Source organism: Colias croceus, chromosome 15 (assembly GCF_905220415.1).
Source record: "Colias croceus chromosome 15, ilColCroc2.1".
In the NCBI taxonomy this organism is placed as follows: domain Eukaryota; kingdom Metazoa; phylum Arthropoda; class Insecta; order Lepidoptera; family Pieridae; genus Colias; species Colias croceus.
The window spans coordinates 4,170,759-4,191,702 of record NC_059551.1 but is presented as its reverse complement, the minus strand read 5'-3'; the positions used below and the strand labels follow the sequence as shown (position 1 = coordinate 4,191,702).

The 20,944-nt window shown below is 32.4% G+C and overlaps 1 protein-coding gene and 1 long non-coding RNA gene across 3 annotated transcripts; both read left to right on the top strand.

Moving 5' to 3' along the window:
* Positions 1–2,230: 2,230 nt before the first annotated feature.
* Positions 2,231–13,923, top strand: LOC123698078 (piwi-like protein Ago3). 2 transcript variants are annotated; one of them, XM_045644674.1, is made up of 17 exons: positions 2,231–2,381; positions 2,567–2,757; positions 3,270–3,360; positions 3,606–3,699; positions 4,229–4,358; positions 4,732–4,903; positions 5,740–5,867; positions 6,468–6,631; positions 7,363–7,560; positions 8,139–8,288; positions 8,729–8,906; positions 9,482–9,739; positions 11,051–11,278; positions 11,582–11,765; positions 12,135–12,300; positions 12,690–12,908; positions 13,543–13,923. In XM_045644674.1, the coding sequence occupies exons 2-17, from the start codon at positions 2,569–2,571 to the stop codon at positions 13,805–13,807; spliced, it is 2,814 nt and encodes a 937-aa protein (XP_045500630.1). In that variant the 5' UTR covers positions 2,231–2,381; positions 2,567–2,568; the 3' UTR covers positions 13,808–13,923. The 2 variants fall into 2 exon arrangements, with proteins under 2 accessions (XP_045500630.1, XP_045500631.1); XM_045644675.1 differs by having other exon boundaries at positions 2,231–2,442.
* A 2,330-nt stretch (positions 13,924–16,253) lies between these two features.
* Positions 16,254–18,868, top strand: LOC123698084. The gene is made up of 2 exons (XR_006752353.1): positions 16,254–17,033; positions 18,042–18,868. It is a non-coding gene; the product is annotated as an uncharacterized LOC123698084 (long non-coding RNA).
* The last annotated feature ends 2,076 nt before the right edge of the window (positions 18,869–20,944 follow it).

The following is a 20,944-nucleotide window of genomic DNA, read 5'->3' as shown; positions in this document are numbered from 1 at the left end:
TTAATCAACCATTTAATTTTCACATAGTTACACATTTAAAGTAGGTAACTTATGTGTAAAAAATTTCAAAATAAAAATTCACTCTCTTTAATCAAATGTATTTATTATCTACAGGAACAAAAAAAAACGTAAGCGTAAGATTGCACAATTCTTCTAGAGTATCCATCTTGATAACAAGTAGGCTCGAAATGCAGTGAACACAATATTGCAAATTGTGGCGGCGTCCAATCAACTCATGTCTCACGTTTTATACCCATTTTTTATTTAGCTCTGGAAATCTAAAACAAAATGAATTTATTAATAATCTGAAAGAGAAATTAATAAACAACAAACGAAAACTAAAACACATAGTGCAAATAAAACAACCACGTGGTATGTTTTATTTTCCTGCGGTAAAAAATTTACATCTATTATTTGCAACAACAACTACATATAAATCTGATTTATGAAACAAAATAAATAAATCAACGTTAATATGAAATAGATTTTTTGTCATAAATCGATAATATACGCTAGATGTGTTACAACACTACGGTGGTAAACAAAATGCCAAACGTGATATTATTGTGACGTTTTTTAAAAATTATTTAATTATTTTATATTCCACAACCCCATAAAGTGGGTAAATGTTACAGTTACAACATAAAATTACAAAAAAGCGCTTGATAAAACCTTCAAATAGGTTTAAAACATAAATATTTATCAATTTGCTGAAAATCACTTACCGATGGAAAGATATTTTTACATTGTTTTTATCCAAAACTCCCATTCGACTAGTGATAGCCGGTTGCTAAACATACAATAGTTATTTTAGCACACTGACAAATAAAAAGAAACACTGTACACTTTATATTTTCTAAATATTTCGTTAAAAACACTTGACGCACTGAGCCCACCAGCTGGTTGGAAAACAAACTGACTGCCGGCGCGCTACGTTTGAAGACAGTGCAGATACTCTATCGCTATCTCAATCTGGCTTATGCTGTTATTGACTAAGAGTAAGTAGATTAGAAAATATGTATTTTGTTCTGTCTTAATATAAGAACTCTATAGGTTAATTGCTCTTAGATATTATGCCTATTACCAATTAAGAACAATCAATATAACAAAAAAAATGTGTGCGTGTACTAGACTAGTGTACACACGTAAGAAGTGAAATTTCTTTATGGCCTTATTTTTCAAAAAATAATTTACTGGGCATGTTTGATGAGTTTCGTGGTTTTTTGCTTTATAACTAAGTTTATAACAAACAAGACATGAACGCGACCATCGCGCTAAAGCGACTGAGTGCAGAGAGGCCATTTGAACTATGTTGAGCGGAACCTATGGGCGTATTCAGAAAGAAAGCTTGAAACTTATAAGCGCTTATAAGCGCTTATCGGCGCTTATCGGCGCTGGTAACCCGCGCAGGAAAATATATGAACATGCGCCGATAAGCGCTGATCGGCGCAGCACAAGTTTGTTGAAACTTGTTGGAACTTGTCGGCGCCGATCAGCGCTTATCGGCGCATGTTCATATATTTTCCTGCGCGGGTTACCAGCGCCGATAAGCGCCGATAAGCGCTTATAAGCGCTTATAAGTTTCAAGCTTTCTTTCTGAATACGCCGTATGTGATGTAGGCGGTGTCGTCTCCATACGTAGTAATAGTATCTCAATGATAGAAAATGAAATAAATATTATGTTCCTGGATTATAAATATATCAATACAAAATTAGAGTAGAAATAATGCGCTCATCACACCTTCCTAAATTTAGAAGTCTTTAATTTAGAAACTAAATCAATTAATAATAAAGATTATAATGAGTGTCCTTAGAGTATAATTAATAATTATACTACTGTAATAATTGTCGAACCAGCGGGTGCTGAATATATTGATAAACAATCTTAATTATTAGCTTTTAAAAACTCGTAATCTCATGAAGATTATCTATCTGATTTACTTTCTGAATGTAGGACATTGTGATGAAGCTTCTAATTCCTAAAATCTAAAATATGACCTAAATTTAGAGAGGTGTTAACTATATCTATATTACATAATATTATACTCTGTGCATAATGTAGTTTAAAATTCTTGTTTAAAATCAATATATCAATTTAAAACTTTTAATGCTCTAAGATTTAAAATCAAGAATATGTATTGTCTATGGTCATGAAATGAAAAAAAAAAAAAAAGTTTGACGTTTGGATTGATATTTGATAAATTCTTCTTGTTTGTGGTTGTGGTCTGTGGTTGTGGTTGTTTCTGCTTCTGCGATTGTGCAGCACGCAAGAATCTCGATTTTCGCGGGGTAGAACACAAAAGTTTTAACATATATTAAATCTTTGTTTCTATAGTGTTTATTACCTAAATATATTTTTAAGTGTAAGCAAAGACTAAAGAGTAAGTTTTCTCTAACACAAACATTATTCACCACAATAAAATTTGGAAACAATTGAAATAGGTATTTCATGTAACTTTTAGACAAACTTGTTGAGTGGACAAATTTTGATCATTGATATCTGATATCACGCTTACCCACAGTTTAATATAGTTATTTATACTTACATATAGGCGATATATTTTAGAAATGGCAGACGCTTCGAAGGGTCGTGGTCGAGGCCTTGCTTTAATCCAGGCGTTAAGAGCTCAAAGATCGGAGGCACCTGGCCAGGATGCGACACAGAAGAGCCCAGGTTCTAGTGAACCTTCTACCGCTGTTTCAAGCGTGGCTCCTAGTTATGCAGCGAGTGAAGTATCGAGTGTGGCGCCAAGTGCTGTGAGTATCTACGACTATGAGGATGATGGTGATGGTTCCTTTTGAGCTATGTGATTTCTTTATAAACTTGACATAAAGCTTAGCATTGACTTTGGGCATTCATAATTAATATTATATCCTACAGATATTATAAATGAATAAAATAGTGAAGAAAGATCAATGTACAGATAGCTGTACATACATAGGTATGTTTGCCAAAGAGTAATCTTTCGCTAGAAACAACTGAAACATATTAGTAAAGTACACTTGGTTACCTGTAACCTTTACCTATGAAAATATTTAATTTTGACATCTAGTTCGTCCTGGGTGAAACCACAAGGCACATTACCGCACATTATTTGTCTAGAACCTAATAAATTAGGTATATACTAAAACCTTCCTCCTGAATCACTCTATCTTTAAAAAAAAAACTACTTCAAAATCCGTTGCATTTTAAAGATTTAAGCATAGGGTCATAGGGACAGAGAAAACAACTTTTTTTATACAATTTAGTGATTTTTCTTTCTCTATAGGTTGGTTCAGCTGCGCCATCTACAGTAGGTGGTAGGGGTAAAATTGCTGCAATGCTGAATAAGATGCATCAAAAACCTGGTGGTCCTAGTGGTATGTGCAAATCTTTAGTTCCTTTGTTGAATATAGGATACTTAATCAATTATAGTATGAATATGTACTGAATAAATGTCTTATAGTGAGCAATTAACTGACATAGAAATATGCAACTTGATTTTTGTTGGAAATATTGTAGTTAGTTCAGTGATTTAACAGCTAGCATCTATTAATATTTTTCATATTATGTTGAACATTTTCTTGAGCAAATATAAATATGATGAGTTTTTATAATTTTATAGCATCTGGACCAATAATATGTCCAGCATCTGATGTAAGGCCTACACCAGGGCCTGGGCCTGGCCTCGGCAGAGGCATTAAACTTTTGCAGCACTTGTAAGTTTACCTACATTTTAACCAACTTCAAAAAAGAGGCTTTTAACTTTTAACCTCCTTTTAACGTCTTTCCTTATAATATATTACTTACGGTGGCCTGGAAGAGATTGCTACCTAGCGATAAGGCCACCGTTTGTACATATGTTCCTCTTATCTGTTCTTTGTGTGTCTATTTCTTTTGTGTGTGCAATAAAGAATTAAATAAATAACTTTATCTGAAAAAAATAAGTAAGTACTGGATTATTGGATTCGATTAGTGTGTACAGTGTAAATGTAGATACAATAATTGTATCTAAAATTATTTTATATTTTTATTATTGTGAGAAAATCAAACAGTTAATCAAATGCTCCAACATTCTATAAAACCCAAAGCTATTTCAGTTGGTGGAGAATGAAGATAATATAATAAATATTAGACTGTTAAATACTGTTTTAAAACAGGTTACTGCCTTACCCAGTCATAGTCCATTTAGACTACATAATAATGTCATTATCAGTTGTATTTTCTTAAATCAGACTGCAATTACAGGAAGGCAGCTCAATCTTCTTCTTCTGTAGTGGGCAGTGGAGACAGCACAGTTCAATCTGTCACTGAGCAAATGGCAGCCAGCACAATAGCTTCAAGTGTACCGTCTTCGATTGGAAAGAATAAATATTTCGTAAGTGTTGAGTACATTTACGTTATATATTTTTAGTAAAGTGATTTGGATGGTTTTCTGTTGTTTTTAAAGGATGTGAATTGTATTTTAATTTAAGAAGAAAAGTGTTTGGTTTGTTTTGTAACTAGAAAAGTTCTAGTGATGATATTTCATAATTTAATTTAATTCAATTTTACATATCTATAGCATGCTCCTAGTATATTAATTTATGATATTGTTGAATAGGGAATTAAATATAGGAACTATATTTCTATTAATGCATGTAGATACAGGCACTTCACCAATTTTATTGATTAATAATGCTTGCATACTTTTATTATAATATTTCCTCATATTTGTGTATACTTTAATTATATTTTGTTTTAACCATTAGAGGGAAGTTAAAGATACTCCACCAGTTGTGAAGAAGGGAGAGTCGGGTGTCCCGTGTGACGTGACGGCCAATTTTATATATCTCAAGTTTGAAGAGAATAACGTGTTTGAATATGAAGTGAAGTACCAGCCTGATCAAGATCACAAGCATCTGCGGTTCAAACTCCTTGGAGGTAATTATGATGATAATCTATACTTACTAATACTATAAAGGTGAAGAGTTTGTTTGTTTGGATGCGCTAATCTCAGCAACTACTGATCCGATTTGAAAAATTCTTTCAGTGTTAGGTAGCCCATTTGTCGAGGAAGGCTATATAGACCAGGGCCAATCCCTTCCAAAATGATAAAAAACCTAAAAAAAATAGTAGGTTTCATCCTACTACTATTTTTTACTTGTTTCAAAAATTATCGACCCTGGTCTAATATAGGCTCAATAGCAGAGCCACGCGGGTGAAACCGCGAAGCGCAGCTAGTATTAATAATAATTATGTATATAGTGTTTCCACATATTCCTTGCACATAATCTTATGATAAATGTAACTCTCTGTTTCTAAATGTAACAAGAATGTTTGTATTTGATTCACAAATGGAATCTTACCCAAACTCAAACATTTATTTATTCAATTAGTCTTCTTCTAGAAGCACTTTTGAATGGTCATTACATTTTTAAATTTACCACCGATTCGGAAAGCAGTATCTATGGAGAAGATCGTGCAAGAAACTCCATAGATGCTCTTTTAAAATCATGTCCTTATACAATATTATTTCACATTACGTGTAACTTTTATCTAACTACATAATATTATATTTATTATTATAATATGCCAAAGAACTGTCCTGTAGTCCTTTTGTCTGAACTAATACATTTTTTAAATAAGTTTTTAATTTAACACTACTAAACTCTTTTATACTATCACTCTACCCTTCATCTTTTATTCATACACAATTTACACTAACAATAATTATAGTGTAAAAACTACGAAATAATCAATAATTCCTCTATTTACAGAACATCGTCATTTATTCAAAGAAAAGACGTTTGATGGGACAACTTTATATGTACCACACAGATTGCCGAGTGATACGATGCAGTTAGAGTCCACTAATCCTTATGATAACAGCAAAGTTAATTTGACCGTAAGTATTTTATATATTAACTAGCTTTCCACCCGCGGCATCGCCCACGCAGTCAAAGAAAAACCCGCATAGTTCCCGGTCCTGTGGGATTTCCGGGATAAAACCTATCCTATGTCCTTTCTCGGGTATCAAAATTTCTCTATACCAAATTTGATGCAAATTGGTTCAGTAGTTAAGGCGTGATTGAGTAACAGACAGACAGACAGAGTTACTTTCGCATTTATAATATTAGAATGGATTTGATTATTGAATATTGTGAATAAAATTTACTGAAGTGGTTCTGAATCCATCATCCTACTAAAATTATAAATGCAAAATTTTATAAGGATGGATGTATGTTATTTTATAAGGGTATATACTCATTCACGCAAGAAGAGATTTTGGAAATACAGGCAGTGCTGTTGCTTGTTGAAAATAACACGTTTGTTGCTATTTTTAATATATTACACAAGTTATAATTACTTGCCAATGCTCTCCGTGTGTCCTTGGGTGAGACATCATTCTCATTTGCTTGCATGTGTCATTAAATCATAATGTTCTACAATAAAACATTCTGTTCATGGTAAAATTCGTTCGTAATCCATTTTATTTGATTTTTAGATAATGTTTCGTCGTACGCGTCGACTAAGTGAAATGATACACATATACAATCTACTGTTCAAGCACATTATGAACGATTTAGAGCTGGTACGATTTGGAAGACAACACTTCAACCAACACGCCGCTATACAAATTCCACAGTATAAGTTGGAAGTTTGGCCAGGGTATGATGTTTGAATATTAGGACATTCTAGGATATATAGAAAAATATTATAATATGATGTTTTATAATTTCTATTTTATATGGCTCAGGATAAACTTCATAGTAATTTTATGCAAATATTTGGTTCCTCCACACAAAACAAATCTTTATTATTGTGTACCCTCTTCATTATAGCTATTTCAAATATTAGAAAACACCTATTTGTATCAAAATACACTATACATAGCATTTGAATGTTTTAAAACTAAATATCACAGTGTACTTACATAGTTTTAGGGAACTTCAAATAAACATAATTATAATGTGTTATACTATTAAGGGCTGATTTTTCAATCCTCAGTTAAAACTTATTCGTCGAATAACGTGTTAAACTACCATTTCAAAAATGTATTCTAATTGTCCGTATTTGACAGTTTACAGGTGACATTTTAATATGTTCGTGTAATAATAGACGAATACATTTTAACCAAGGATTGAAAAATCGGCCCTAATTGTAATCAGTACGAAACATTTATTACAGTGTATACAACTTATTTATCTACATGTTATGTTATTATATATGTACTATTTAACACTATTTTACTATTTAAAAAATGTATCTTTATTTTAATTCATACATTAATATAGATTGGATAGATTTAGATAATCCATAGATTAGGGTTCAGGCCCCCTTACTAGGTATAACCTGTATTAAGGGGAAAATATTTAATAAAAGATATTAATATTTAACAGATATGTAACAGCAGTAGACGAATACGAAGGAGGTCTAATGTTGACATTGGACTCTACGTCACGCGTGTTGAGAACACAGTCTGTGCTATCTCTAATAAAAGAAACGGCTCAGCAGGAGGGTGCTAATTGGAAACGGGCACTATCGGAGAAATTAATTAGTTGCTCTGTTATGACGACGTATAATAAGAAATTGTTCCGGTAAGTTGTAGCGAGTTCTCGAGATTTAAAATATTTGCTACATTTGTCTCTTGTCACACATGAAAGATAAGAAAAAAAACAAGTTAGTTACACTACAAGTTCAGAACAAGTGAACGGATTTTTATAAATTTGGAATTTTATCCTATCTGTCTTCGCTTTTACTATGTTATATAAGGATAATGAAAAATTTGAAAAACTTGCAATTAATCAAGAGCAGCTTGATTATTATAAACAAGTTATTTTTGAAGTGAAACTTTACGCGCCATCTTTTTCCGTTACGCGCCATCTTTTTTATCACTACCACGCGTGATTTGACGTATTTCTGTAAATTAAAAAAAAATCTGAAATTAAAAAAATTTGCATATAGTAAATTATTTTTTGAAAAATAAGGTCATTAAGAAGTTTCACTTCTTACGTGTGTACACTAGTATACGCACACATTTTTATTAAATAATATTACTACATATTTCTTCTGCTTAATTTTTACTTTTTTAATAAATCAATTAAGTAGTCACTAAACTGAAGTTTTGTTCTAAAATAATGATAATAATGTAAATTGTGTTATAATTTTTGTTTAGTGTGGACAGTATTGATGATTCAATGACACCAAAATCAACGTTTGAAAAGAAGGAAAAGGGTGAAACAATACAGATATCATACATTGACTATTATAAGAAGAATTATGGTATTGATATCATGGATTGGGACCAGCCAATGCTTATATCAAGGTGATTATAAAACTATATGATATATTATATTATGAAAAATCAAATTTTTTAGAGCCAGCGCGCACGAGCAACTTTGTCTCCGCAACTGTTTTGTCTCTCCCATCAATTTGTATGGGGAGTTGCGTCGCTACGTGCGCGCACTTTCATACTAGCCCATGGGTGGGAGAGACAAAATAGTTGCGGAGACAATGTTGCTCGTGCGCGCTGGCTCAAAGCGTAAACCATGTGTTTTAAAATAAAAATAAATTCACAATGTTTTTGACTTGATTACGTCCTTAAATTAAACTTAATGTTTTCATTACTTAATGTTTATTTTTAGAGATGTATGGATAGTAATACTTTTTTTTAAGAAAATGTTGTTTCTACTAAAAACAATCTTGAAGAAAATTTATAGTAAACTGTACAAATATCTATATTATCCTTATTATCACAATTTTTAGGGAGTCAAAACGCGTTCCCGGTTCGGAAAAACCGATAGATTACATGATATGCCTAGTGCCAGAGTTATGCCAGCTCACAGGTCTAACTGACGACCAACGGAGTAACTTTAAACTGATGAAGGATGTAGCTACTTACACTCGAATTACACCTAACCAACGTTACGCTGCTTTTAAAAAGGTTTGGTTGTTTGAAATTTCTTATATTGTACAATAAATGCTAAATTTATAAATGTAACAATAGAAGAACACTTCTACATAGAGATTTTAATTTTTATATCTTTAAATTTTAAGATGAAGTTAATTGCATTTATTTTATACTAGCAGCGCTCCGCGGTTTTACCCTTCCTTCCTCGATAATTGAGCTATCTAACACCGAAAGAATTTTTAAAATCGGACCAGTAATTCCTGAGATTAGCGCGTTCAAACAAACAAACAAACAATCAAACAAACTCTTCAAGATTTACAAGTACATATACATATAATTTTCGATCTTAAATAGAATACATATTAATATTTAATACCAAATTAAATATAATTTTTGATACTTACATAATAGAAGTAAAAATACAATGAATTCACTGTTTACTTCAGTTACTCTAAACAGCAAACGTAAAGCTTTTTCTTGCAATTTATTCCAAAATCAAGTTTGCTAATTTTTGCTGACTTTAATCCAGAAATAACTACAAGTTCAAACGTAAGTAAACAAGAAAAACATATTTAAATAATCAATTATTATTATTTATTCAATTACAGTACATAAGCAACGTACTAAACAACGAAACGGCCAAGAACCGTCTCAAAGGCTGGGGGTTAAGCCTGGCTCCAGAAACAATAAACATTGTAGCGAGGACCCTCCCACCGGAGACGCTTTACTTTGGCAATAATGTGAAAGTGCCGGGGAAACCAAATGCAGAGTGGAACGCAGAGGTCACAAGGAACCCGGTTATGCAAGCTGTGGATATCAATAGCTGGGCCGTGCTATATACGGATAGGGATAAGAATGTTACTATGGTAAGTATTATCACAATATTCAGAACTAGCGGTCCGCCCCGGCTTCGCCCGTGGTACATATTTCGCAATAAAAGGTAGCCTATGTTTTTTCTCAGGGTCTAAAAATTGTCTGTGCCAAATTTCATTCAAATCGGTCCAATAGTTTATGCGTGAAAACCATACATAATTACAAACCTTTCCTCTTTATAATATATAAGTATAGATATACAATCAATAGGGAAACTTCATACAAAACGTTCGAAATGGCTCACGCACACAAGCAAGCGTGTTTACGAGAATCGTAAGAGTATTATTAGCACAATTGACAGATATAAGAATACCCTTACGATTCTCGTAAACACGCTTGCTTGTGTGCGTGAGCCATTTCGAACGTTTGTATGAAGTTTCCCTACTGGTTGTATCGGTATATTCTGGTATTATGTAATAATTTTGTTGATTATTGTTTTTATTGTGTACTAGCTTCCGCCCGCGACTCCGTCCGCGCGGATGTCGGTCTTCGCGTGGATGGTTTATTTCTCCATTTTGAGTAGGTACCTCTGACAATAAAATCTTATAAATATCTATTGGACCCAATTCCCAAATACGGCTAGGCCTATAATAATACGCAACGTGTGTTCGCGGTTCTACGGAACAACGTCTATGGACAAAACTGAAAAAATTAAGATTAATTTTTTTCTACGTATTTTTTCAGGATAAAAAGTATCCTATTTTACGCCCAGGATAATAAGGTATAATTATACCAAGTTTCATCGAAATCGAACCGCTAGTTTTCACGTGATGCCTTCACATACAGACAGACAGACAGACAGACAGACAGACAGACAGACAAAAATTTTTTTAATCACATATTTGGGTTTGGTATCGATCCAGTAACACCCCCTGCTATTTATTTTTTCAATATTTTCAATGTACAGAATTGACCCTTCTACAGATTTATTATATGTATAGATAAAAATACAAAACACTTTATTTCAATCAAATAAAAAAATTTACAAACAATACGAAATACTTTATTTAACACACACATAAAGACGATGAAAAGATGATACATATGATATTATTGTTTTATGACTCAGTTTGCATATTAAATTTATTCATAGCAGTATTCTGAAGGAAACATATATATGTATTATATATATAAATCCCATATGTTTTTTGAAAACTAATAAATATGCTTTAAAATCTATCCTAAAAAAAGTTAATGTGAAACCATAAACATTCTTTTCAATTGAAGCAATTATACAATACAATGGAATACGATGGCATAATCATTATCATTTCTTAACCCTCATCTAATGTCTCAAATTCCAGAACTTTGTAGACACAGTAAAGCGGAACTGTACACCAATGGGCATAAAAGTAGCCGAACCGAATCTTGTTAGACTACCAAATGATCGTACAGATGCCTACGTCATGAGTTTGAAGAAGACCATAACGTCTCAGTTACAATTGGTCGTAGCGATCTGTCCAACGAGCAGAGATGATAGATATGCAGCGATAAAGAAGATATGCTGTGCTGATAATCCTGTAGCGTCTCAGGTAGGAATAATTGATGTGACCTAGGAGGTACTCAGTTTGTAAAGAGGATATGTTATTCTCATCAAAATATCATTTAAAAATAAAATCAATCTTTTACGTAGTAAAATTAATAATTATTTATCAATATTATAATACATTATTTGTATTTCCCAACATTATCTGGTATCAATGATACGCTACTTTCTGGTATTTATAATAGTGTAGTTAACATCAAAAGTCCCTAACTTAAGATATAGTCTTTCACCATTGTATAAACTATATATGTTATATTATACTAGAAAAAAATATTATTCTTCCATCCAGGTGATAAACGCGCGTACAATAATGAACAGTCAGAAGATTCGCGCCATTACCCAGAAGATTCTGTTACAAATTAACTGCAAACTGGGCGGTACTTTGTGGAGTATCAGCATTCCGTTTAAAAGTGCTATGGTCATTGGTATCGATTCGTACCACGATCCCGCTAGGAAGAGACGCAGTGTCTGCTGTAAGTAATATTTATGTTTTAGTTTTTAGTGAGTTTTGGTAATCAGATAGTAATTATTTGAGTAAAAAATGATAATATTTACATTTATATATTTATTCGATGCACTTCCATATATACGAACTGCATTATAATATATACTTGCTTATAAAGTTCTAAATAAAATTTTGCTACTATAGTAAATCTGTGATTGCAATTAACTAACTAACGCTTATTCTTTTCTCATTTTTGCCAAACTATAATTAACTATCATCTGTTTATTTGAATTTGAATTTGAATTCGAATTTGAATTTGAATTTGAATCTGTGCCTATATATGTAAAAATGTGTGGAAAATGTATACAAATTACTAAATTACTATTTTTCTTCACAGCGTTTGTAGCTTCGTACAACCAATCTATGACGCACTGGTATTCCAGAGCTGTGTTCCAAGAAAGGGGTCAAGAAATAGTGGACAAGCTGAAGGCCTGCTTGGTCGACTCTTTGAAACATTTCCTGCGGGTCAATGGACGCTTGCCGGAGAGGATTATTATGTTTAGGTAAGTGTTTTTTTTCGATTGGGGTACAGAATGATAAATTTTTGAAAATAAATGGAAAACTTTTATAAATATATTGAACTATTACCGGCAGAATATTAGTGTCAATACGATGTCTCAAGCTTTGTTATTTCGTTGGTAGAAATTGATTATTCTGCTACTACTCATACTTGTTTAAGTATTATCATTATTTAGTAGCAGTAACGCCTCGTGGCTTTAATTCGAATTTTCAATCTGGTATTGATTGTGCCAAGTTCAACTCCCACTTAAACATTTAAAACATTTATATTATTTATGTAAATAATGTATTTAGAAGCAACCACGTCTATTGTCAAATTCAGAAGATTTTTGTCAAAAAGATTGTAACCAAATCAAATACTTATTATTTACAGGGATGGTGTAGGAGATGGTCAGCTCAAATTAATCCAAGATTATGAGATACCACAAATGAAAGTGTGTTTCTCAAGCTTTGGTGAAGTGTATGAACCAATGCTTACATACATTGTGGTACAGAAGAGAATTAACACGAGGATCTTTATGAAATCACGTCAAGGATTGGAAAACCCGCCGCCGGGAACTGTAGTAGATCACGATATTACTAGACGGAATTGGTGAGTATTATCTATACTAATATTATAAAGCTGAAGAGTTTGTTTGTTTGTTTGAACGCGCTAATCTCGGGAACTATTGGTCCGATTTGAAAAATTCTTTCGGTGTTAGATAGCCCATTTATCGAGGAAGGCTATAGGCTACATATCATCATGCTAAGACCAACAGGAGCGGAGCAATGCGGGTGAAACCGCGGGGAACAGCTAATAATATATAAAAAGAAAGTATAAAATAATATGTTTATATGACGTCATTTAAATATGTTAAGTCTGCGAATGTATACAACATTCTTGAGAATTTTATTATGTTCTTCATACTACATAAGAGATGTATTTTTGAGCAATTGTTATTCTTAAAATGTCTATTGCGTATAAAGTAACGTTTTTATACATTTTTTCGTTTTTTTTCTTGATTTTGCAAGGAAATTTAATTGTTGACAGTACAAAATGGTTGTCTTTTAAATACTTTTGAATTAAAATTTAGAAGTCCAGTTCTAAACATTTTGTAGAGAATTCAGTATTAGTATTTTATATAATATAATATATATTATAAAGTAATTTATAAAACTAAAATTGCCTCACACAAGTCCTATTCTTCTTTATTATTCTATATTAACACAACCCCTTGACATTTCAGGTACGATTTCCTAATAGTCTCCCAAAAGGTGAACCAAGGCACGGTCACACCAACCCACTACGTAGTGGTCCACGACGATAGTCCAATGACCCCGGATCAATGCCAACGGCTTACATACAAAATGTGCCATTTGTATTACAATTGGCCCGGGACAGTACGAGTACCAGCCCCTTGCCAATATGCCCATAGATTGGCGTATTTAGTAGGACAGAGTATACACGATACACCGTCTGATGCTCTCGCGGATAAGCTGTTTTTCTTATAATTACCATTTACAACATACTACAAAAAAGCCTGTCTATAATATATAGATATATAAAGGACATGTCTTACAATTGGCCCGGGACAGTACGAGTTCCTTTCGCTTGCCAATACGCACATAGATTGATAGATTGGCGTATTTGGTAGTAGGACAAAATTAAACACGATACACCGTCTGATTCGTTGTCGCCTGTCGGATAAGCTATTTTTCTTATAATTTCTATATCTTAAATACTGCAAAAAAACCTGTATATAATATATAGATTAAGATACACAGTATTTGTATTACAATTGGCCCGGGACAATACGAGTACCAGCCCCTTGCCAATATGCTCATAGATTGGCGTATTTGGTAGGACAAAGTATACACGTCTGATGCTCTCGCGGATAATCTGTTTTTCCTATAACTAATATTATATACATAATATAATATATTTTAATATACTACAAGAAAGTAAGATATGTATTATATATAGATATGTTGTTATCCCATTTGTATTATAATTGGCTCAGCACAGTATGACATATTTGGCGTATTAAGAAGGACAAGATTAGCTATTTTTCTTGTAGTCTGTATCTATATCTATATTTTTTACCCGACTGCCAAAGAAGGAGGGTAATGTTTTTCGAGTGTATGTAAGTATGTATGTATGTCTTTTCCTTTGTGACCACCTGTAGCCTAAACGGCTTGATGGATTTTGATGTATGAGGTATCGTTAGATTTGTCTTGATTACGGGAGTGTCATAGGATACATTTTATCCTAAAAGTCCCACGGGATAAAGACATAATAATATTTTTTCTAAATTTCCCTTTAAAAAAATATGTATGCGGTATCATTAGATTCATTTCAATCACGGGAGTAATTAATATAGGATTTTTACTCTTTTTTTAGTGTGCAGTCGGGTATTTTGTTCATACTAATAAAATATTCTTAAAATTTGTCAGTATGCTCACACTTTACATATATTATGTACCAAAGGTACCTTTTATATAAAAACAGATACGTTTTAGATTAAGCAAATTAGCCCACCGTGACACGATTCAATTAGAATTAACTTTTAGCAATTTTCTGGTCCAAAACGTGGTTATAAAATAAAGTGATACTTTACTTCTCTACCTCTAAAAATTACGTCCTCCGAATTGTTAATTTCTAAGTATTGTGAATTACATACTTCATTTTTTGCTTTAATTTTAGAGAGACGAAAAATAAATGACTTCAATATGTCATTTGAATAATTTTTATTTCATAATGTTTTGTAGCATTTACGAATGAGCCCACCTTTTCTCACAAATTCGCCTACGTGGATTTATTTATTTACGAACCAAATTGGTTAAGCTGTTTTTGAGATTATTGAGAATAAACTCTATTGAAAATGACAAGCTGACAAATTTACAAGATTAAAAATGTTGGGTTTGGATTATATTTCATCAATAAAGGCATCTTATATGAAAAAATGGCTTTGTTCATAATTTTGTAGAAATTCCTTACTTTTTTATTATCTAGAGGTAGAATCTTGCATCTTCATCAAAATATTACGCCGGTTTACACGGGATTCGCAACTAAGCGCTTAGTTCTTGTCACTTATACAAGTCAATGTGTGAACAGTGAGGTAAGTCCTACTAATATTATAAATGCGAAAGTTTGTGAGGATAGATGTGTATGTGTAGATATGTTTGTTACTCTTTCACGCAAATACTACTGAACTGATTACAATGAAATTTAGCACACATAGAGGGTAACTTGGATTAACACATAGATTTTATCCCTGAAAACCCACTGGAACTGGAACTAGGGTTTTTCTTTGAAAACGCGAGCGAAGACGCGGTCGGAAAGCTAATATTAGTATACGTAAAGAGCACGCACTTAGTTACTAAACCCTTGTAAACCAAGCATTACGCGCGTGAAATAAAAAATGGCAATGCAATAATTGCTGTCTTGAATAACAGTCGATTATTAACTTGTTAAAAAAGCATACATTTGATTTCTATGCTAGTACCTACTCATTTAATTTGATTCTAAGTTGGGTCCCATAATTGTAAGTGACAAAGTGCACAAAGAATTACATAATATTTTCCTCTAAATTGTTAGTAAAAAGTTCAGATTATTTTTATTAGTAATTAGTTTTATAAGTAGTCATGCTAGAATTGTTATGTAATATTATGTTACACTTTAAAATTTTAGTAAGTAAGTAATTAGTTTTTAGTAATCCTTAGGCTCCGTGCAGACAGAGAGCGTTCTGCGTTCCGCGTTCTGCGTTCTGCGTTCTGCGTTCTGTCTGTCTGCACGGAGCCTTAACATATTATGTGATTTAAAGATTTTAGATATTGCAAGTTAAATTGTATTAACTTACATTTCATACACATGCCTCGATTTGTATTTTTTATATCTTGTATTAAAACTTACCAATCTAAATAACTGTAATACATACTATGTAATTTAATTCATTCGTCAATACTCTTTGATTTCGTCACACACAATTACCTTACATACACACTGTATGTACGACAATAAGGAAAATAGTCACATAGTTACGGGTATTTTTATTTTTATAATTACATATTATTAATCTAAAATCTGCGTCACTGATTTTTTTTTTGTGAAAACTGTGATTTCGTGTAAGTAAGATCGATATGCTGCGTGTTTAATGTACAACTTTTGGATATTTCTCGTTTTATTTTTAAAAATTTGTTATTGTCAATTTACTCATTTGATAAAGGAATTTCGATATCAGTTTTAAGTTTTTTTTTATTTCTGCAATAGGTAGTTGCGGAATAATCGCCTGTGCACTCTTAACGATTACACCCTGTATAGTATAATACGCCTGCCACACACTCGACGAGTGGTATGGAAATAACGAGGAAAGGAGGCAGAGACATAGTGTGGTAACGTTACTCGTCATGCCACTTGTTATGCTCATCGTCCTGCTCGCTGCTCCCTATTTTGTCGGTTTTTGCGCGCGAGTCAAAGGACCGACAATACGAGTACATAATCGCGCGATCGCTGTCCGCATCGAGCGCTCGCGCAAGATGCACACGTATGCCAAATTGGAAATTATGTCGTCGCCAAGTATAGAATGGTGTTTGAGGACGAGGACGACGATGTATATTCCTTTTTACTACCTACATTAATATAATTAGCTACATTAAAAATGCATAGCGCGCACGCTGCCACCGTTTCAACGTCCATTGTCTCACCAAGGCAAATGACAAGTGAGGAGCGTCGCGTAATGTACGTTAAACATCGATATACTATCGATAGTATCGATAGTAAATGGCTATCGATACTATCGATATTTTTTTAAAACAATCGATCGATTGTTTTTTCAAGTAGGTATTACTTATAGTTTATACATCCCTGAGTCCAGGTATGCATGAATGTAGGTTATTCCCCGGCCATAGTGACAAAGGTGTAGACATTAGGATTGTTCTCTATGGTAGGGGAATTACCGTGCATATTTCATTCATTCAAAGGTGTAAACATTGAGATTATTCTCTATGGTAGGAGAATTACCGTGCGTATATTATTCATATAAAAGACAAAAGACAGTCAGTTTTCTATAGTTGATGTTTTTGTGTTACATGCTGTTTATATTTTGTGAGGTTCTAAAAACTAGCCAAGTCAAATTATGAGGGTCTTTCGTTTGCTTTGTGAAAATAATTATATTAGTCAAATTAAAAAAGTCATATTTTGGAATAAACGTTGTTCTCTAAGGGAAAATAAAACAATTGAGTTTTCAGTTCACCTAAGAACTTAATATGTACATCTTTGTAAATAAATTTCTGGACTGTCTACAGAACTTGGCACACATTTAGATCTTATTTCTTTTTTTGGCAAATTAAGTCAACGATTGAACTCGGCTCCAATTTTTACATATTTTATGTTTTTGGTGGGATTGTTATAAATAAATAAATAAATAAAGCCTTTATTAACAATCTAAATGTTACATTTCTTCTTAAAAAACTACTTAAGTATTATTGAACATGTAAGTTTATGAAAGCAACATCATATTAAAATATTATTGTTTGTATAAGATTGTGTGGTGGGATTGTTATTTCAAATTTAATTTAAAATAAAACTCTTCGTTTCGTATAAAATTTGTTATTTGATGTTCCGCTAATCCTACAATCTTTTAAACTATCGATAGGCTATCGATACTATCGATAGTATTTAGTAAAACTATCGATACTATCGGATTACCAAACTATCGATGTTTAACGTACACTAGGCCGTCGCGAGTAATTGCGCTTGTAGAGCAGTGTGTGGGTAGAGAGGGCAATATCGCGGCGAATAACGGCAGAGCGATGAGCAGCGCGAGGAGCAGAGTGTGGCAGGAGCATAATACCTCTACATAAAACCTTAGAAATCGAGCTAATAAAGGTCTCTTAGAACCTTCGTTGTGTTTAGTTAGTCTGTATGGAATCATGTTGAGAACATATCGACTTATCTTCGCATTTAAGTACTTATAAGGTATACCGTGATGGTTTATGATAAGGTTCAATTTTGTTTGAATTGACAAATTTACTTTCGCATTTATAATAGATTTTTTTATAATTTTTAGTTAGGTATTAGTTATTAGTTTATTACATTCATTTTAAATGACAATAAGGAGGTCTTTTAAGTTGCGAAATTATTTTTATTTTTATTATAGTTGTATGAGGCTGTGGGGTTCTTAATCCTCAATTACATATACTTACTTTTATTAGTAACAAATTCATGTCGGATTATTGTCTATTTTTATAAAACCTTTTTATCCGACTTCGACAGAAGGAGGATTATGTTTTACATTGTATGTATGTATATTTCTTTGGCACTTTTTTCTAGAACTTTTTTCTTATAAAATTGTGGTTATGGAATTTGTTAATTTTCCATTGAGCTAGATATTCACTAACTACTAAGCTATGAAAAAACTGCCAAAATAGATATTAAGTATTAAATAATATCCTAGATTAAGGTAACTTCTAAAGATGTTGACTAAGAATTGTTAATCATTATCAATCTTGTGCCTTTTAGTTAGTAAGTTTTTAATTCTATTTTTTTTTTCAATAAAAAGAGATTTATATAAATAGCTTGTTTTATTTTACAGGAATTACCTACTAACTTTCACCTAACTGAGCATTAAAGCTTATAGAAGTAAAATTATTTTTAATTAACTTTTAGATTTGAAACTTTGCCAATAGAATATTTACAATGCGCAAGCGCAAAACCTAACCTATTTAAATACCTACACTTAATTTGAGCAAACAAAAAGTCATTTCTAATTTCTATATAATATAATATCTAGTGCAAAGTTTTTTTTATGTATTGCAAATCTTGCTGAGAAGACAATTATTGTCATTGTGAGTTTCCGAATTATCCATGTTAGCAATTAAAATATATTGGGCCTACCGTGACACATCGATTTTTGACACGCGTCTCTACGCGTTGACAAAATTGATACGATTTCAGTTAAGACATCTCTATGTCTTAACTGAAATCGTATCAATTGTTTCCGATAATCGATAATATTTTGTATGGAAATGAAATCGATTTGAATAAAGTACAAAAATTAGTTTTTTCGGCATTTCGCCAACAATTGACAAAGGAAACTTAGCAAACAACAGCAACAAAAAGTCAACAATAACAATTAGTAACAATAACAGAATACCACGTAAAGTATCAATATAAAAATGCAACTTGTATTGGCTGAGGCACTCGTACAGACGATTCAGTCGATTGACAAACGATCACAAGATGGGCGCCGATTATAAGATTTTCCAACTCTATGATTTTTCAACGATCCATTTTATGTACACGAATTGCGTAGGTATTATATTTTTGTGTTATTTTATTTTATTTTTCATTATATTAAACTAAACAATACTGTTTTTTATTTATAAGCTTAAGATGTGTCATTTTTATATTTTTGGTAATAATGCCGCCATAAAGTAAAAATATTATGCACCACAATTATTTTGGCGTTTTAAACATAAAATACGTAATTCGGAACACGATGAAGTGTCACAGGAATCATCATAGGTGAAAAGGACTATAGTTAATGCAGGGATTTTGGGTGAAAAGTATAAGTAGGGTATTATTCGTAAGATTGCTTCAAGTTGTAGATAACTACTTACCAACACTTATTAATTCATTCAATGAATAGTTGAGATAGTAGGTACCTACTGTGATAATGAATATACTTACATTTTTTCACCATTAATTTTATAATAAACTAGGTTTCTGCACGCGGCTTCGCCCGCGCAGTAAAAGAAAAACCCGCGTAGTTCCCGTTCCCGCGGGATTTCCGGGATTGCGTCATTTTCCCGGAATATAAAGTAGCCTATGTCCTTTCTCGGGTATCAAAATATCTCATACCAAATTTCATGAAAATTGGTTCAGCTTAGGCGTGATTGAGTAACAGACAGATAGACAGAGTTACTTTCCCATTTATAATATTAAGTATGGATGAAAGAATGCATTGTTGGCGTTTATTTTATTTGCCTAATAAAACCAAAAATTTCACAAACAACCAAAAGTCCGATTGGTATGCAAAAGATTGACGTTCAAAATGGCTTCAATTACATTAAACGCTAATTCTGTATCGGGCTAATAGCTTTTCGCTGAAATTCCGTCTAATTATATGAAATAGAGTTAGCCCCGCGGCGTTGCCTGACAACATGTTCAGAGCACGCGCGCAGTACCTATTGACCAACGTGGTCTAATTCTTGGTGGTTTCTTAATTTGCTAATACTTAGATGTGGCTAATTGATCCCAATGTTTAAAGTAAACATGCGTTGAGGCTGGTATGTGTATTGTCTAGACAATAATGTTTTATATAGGTAGAGTACTTAGGTACCTATCTGTAGAGATAAAAAAACATTATCTCTAGGTACATTTTTAGGCAATCTATATAATACGCGATTTTTAATGTAGGTACCTAAGGATATAATTGGCTTTATTACCTGGATATGCTAATTATTATATTAATAGAAATAATTCAGGTTCATTAAAATTTCTATTCCTGAATATGACAATATGTTCTCTCTGACAAAAGTATGGAACCATTAGGTAGGTACCTAAATATTTGATCTTCATTAAAATTTAAATCTATTAGCTAAGTATAGGTAATTAATATTTATGAGAGTTTTAGTTCAGAAGTTACC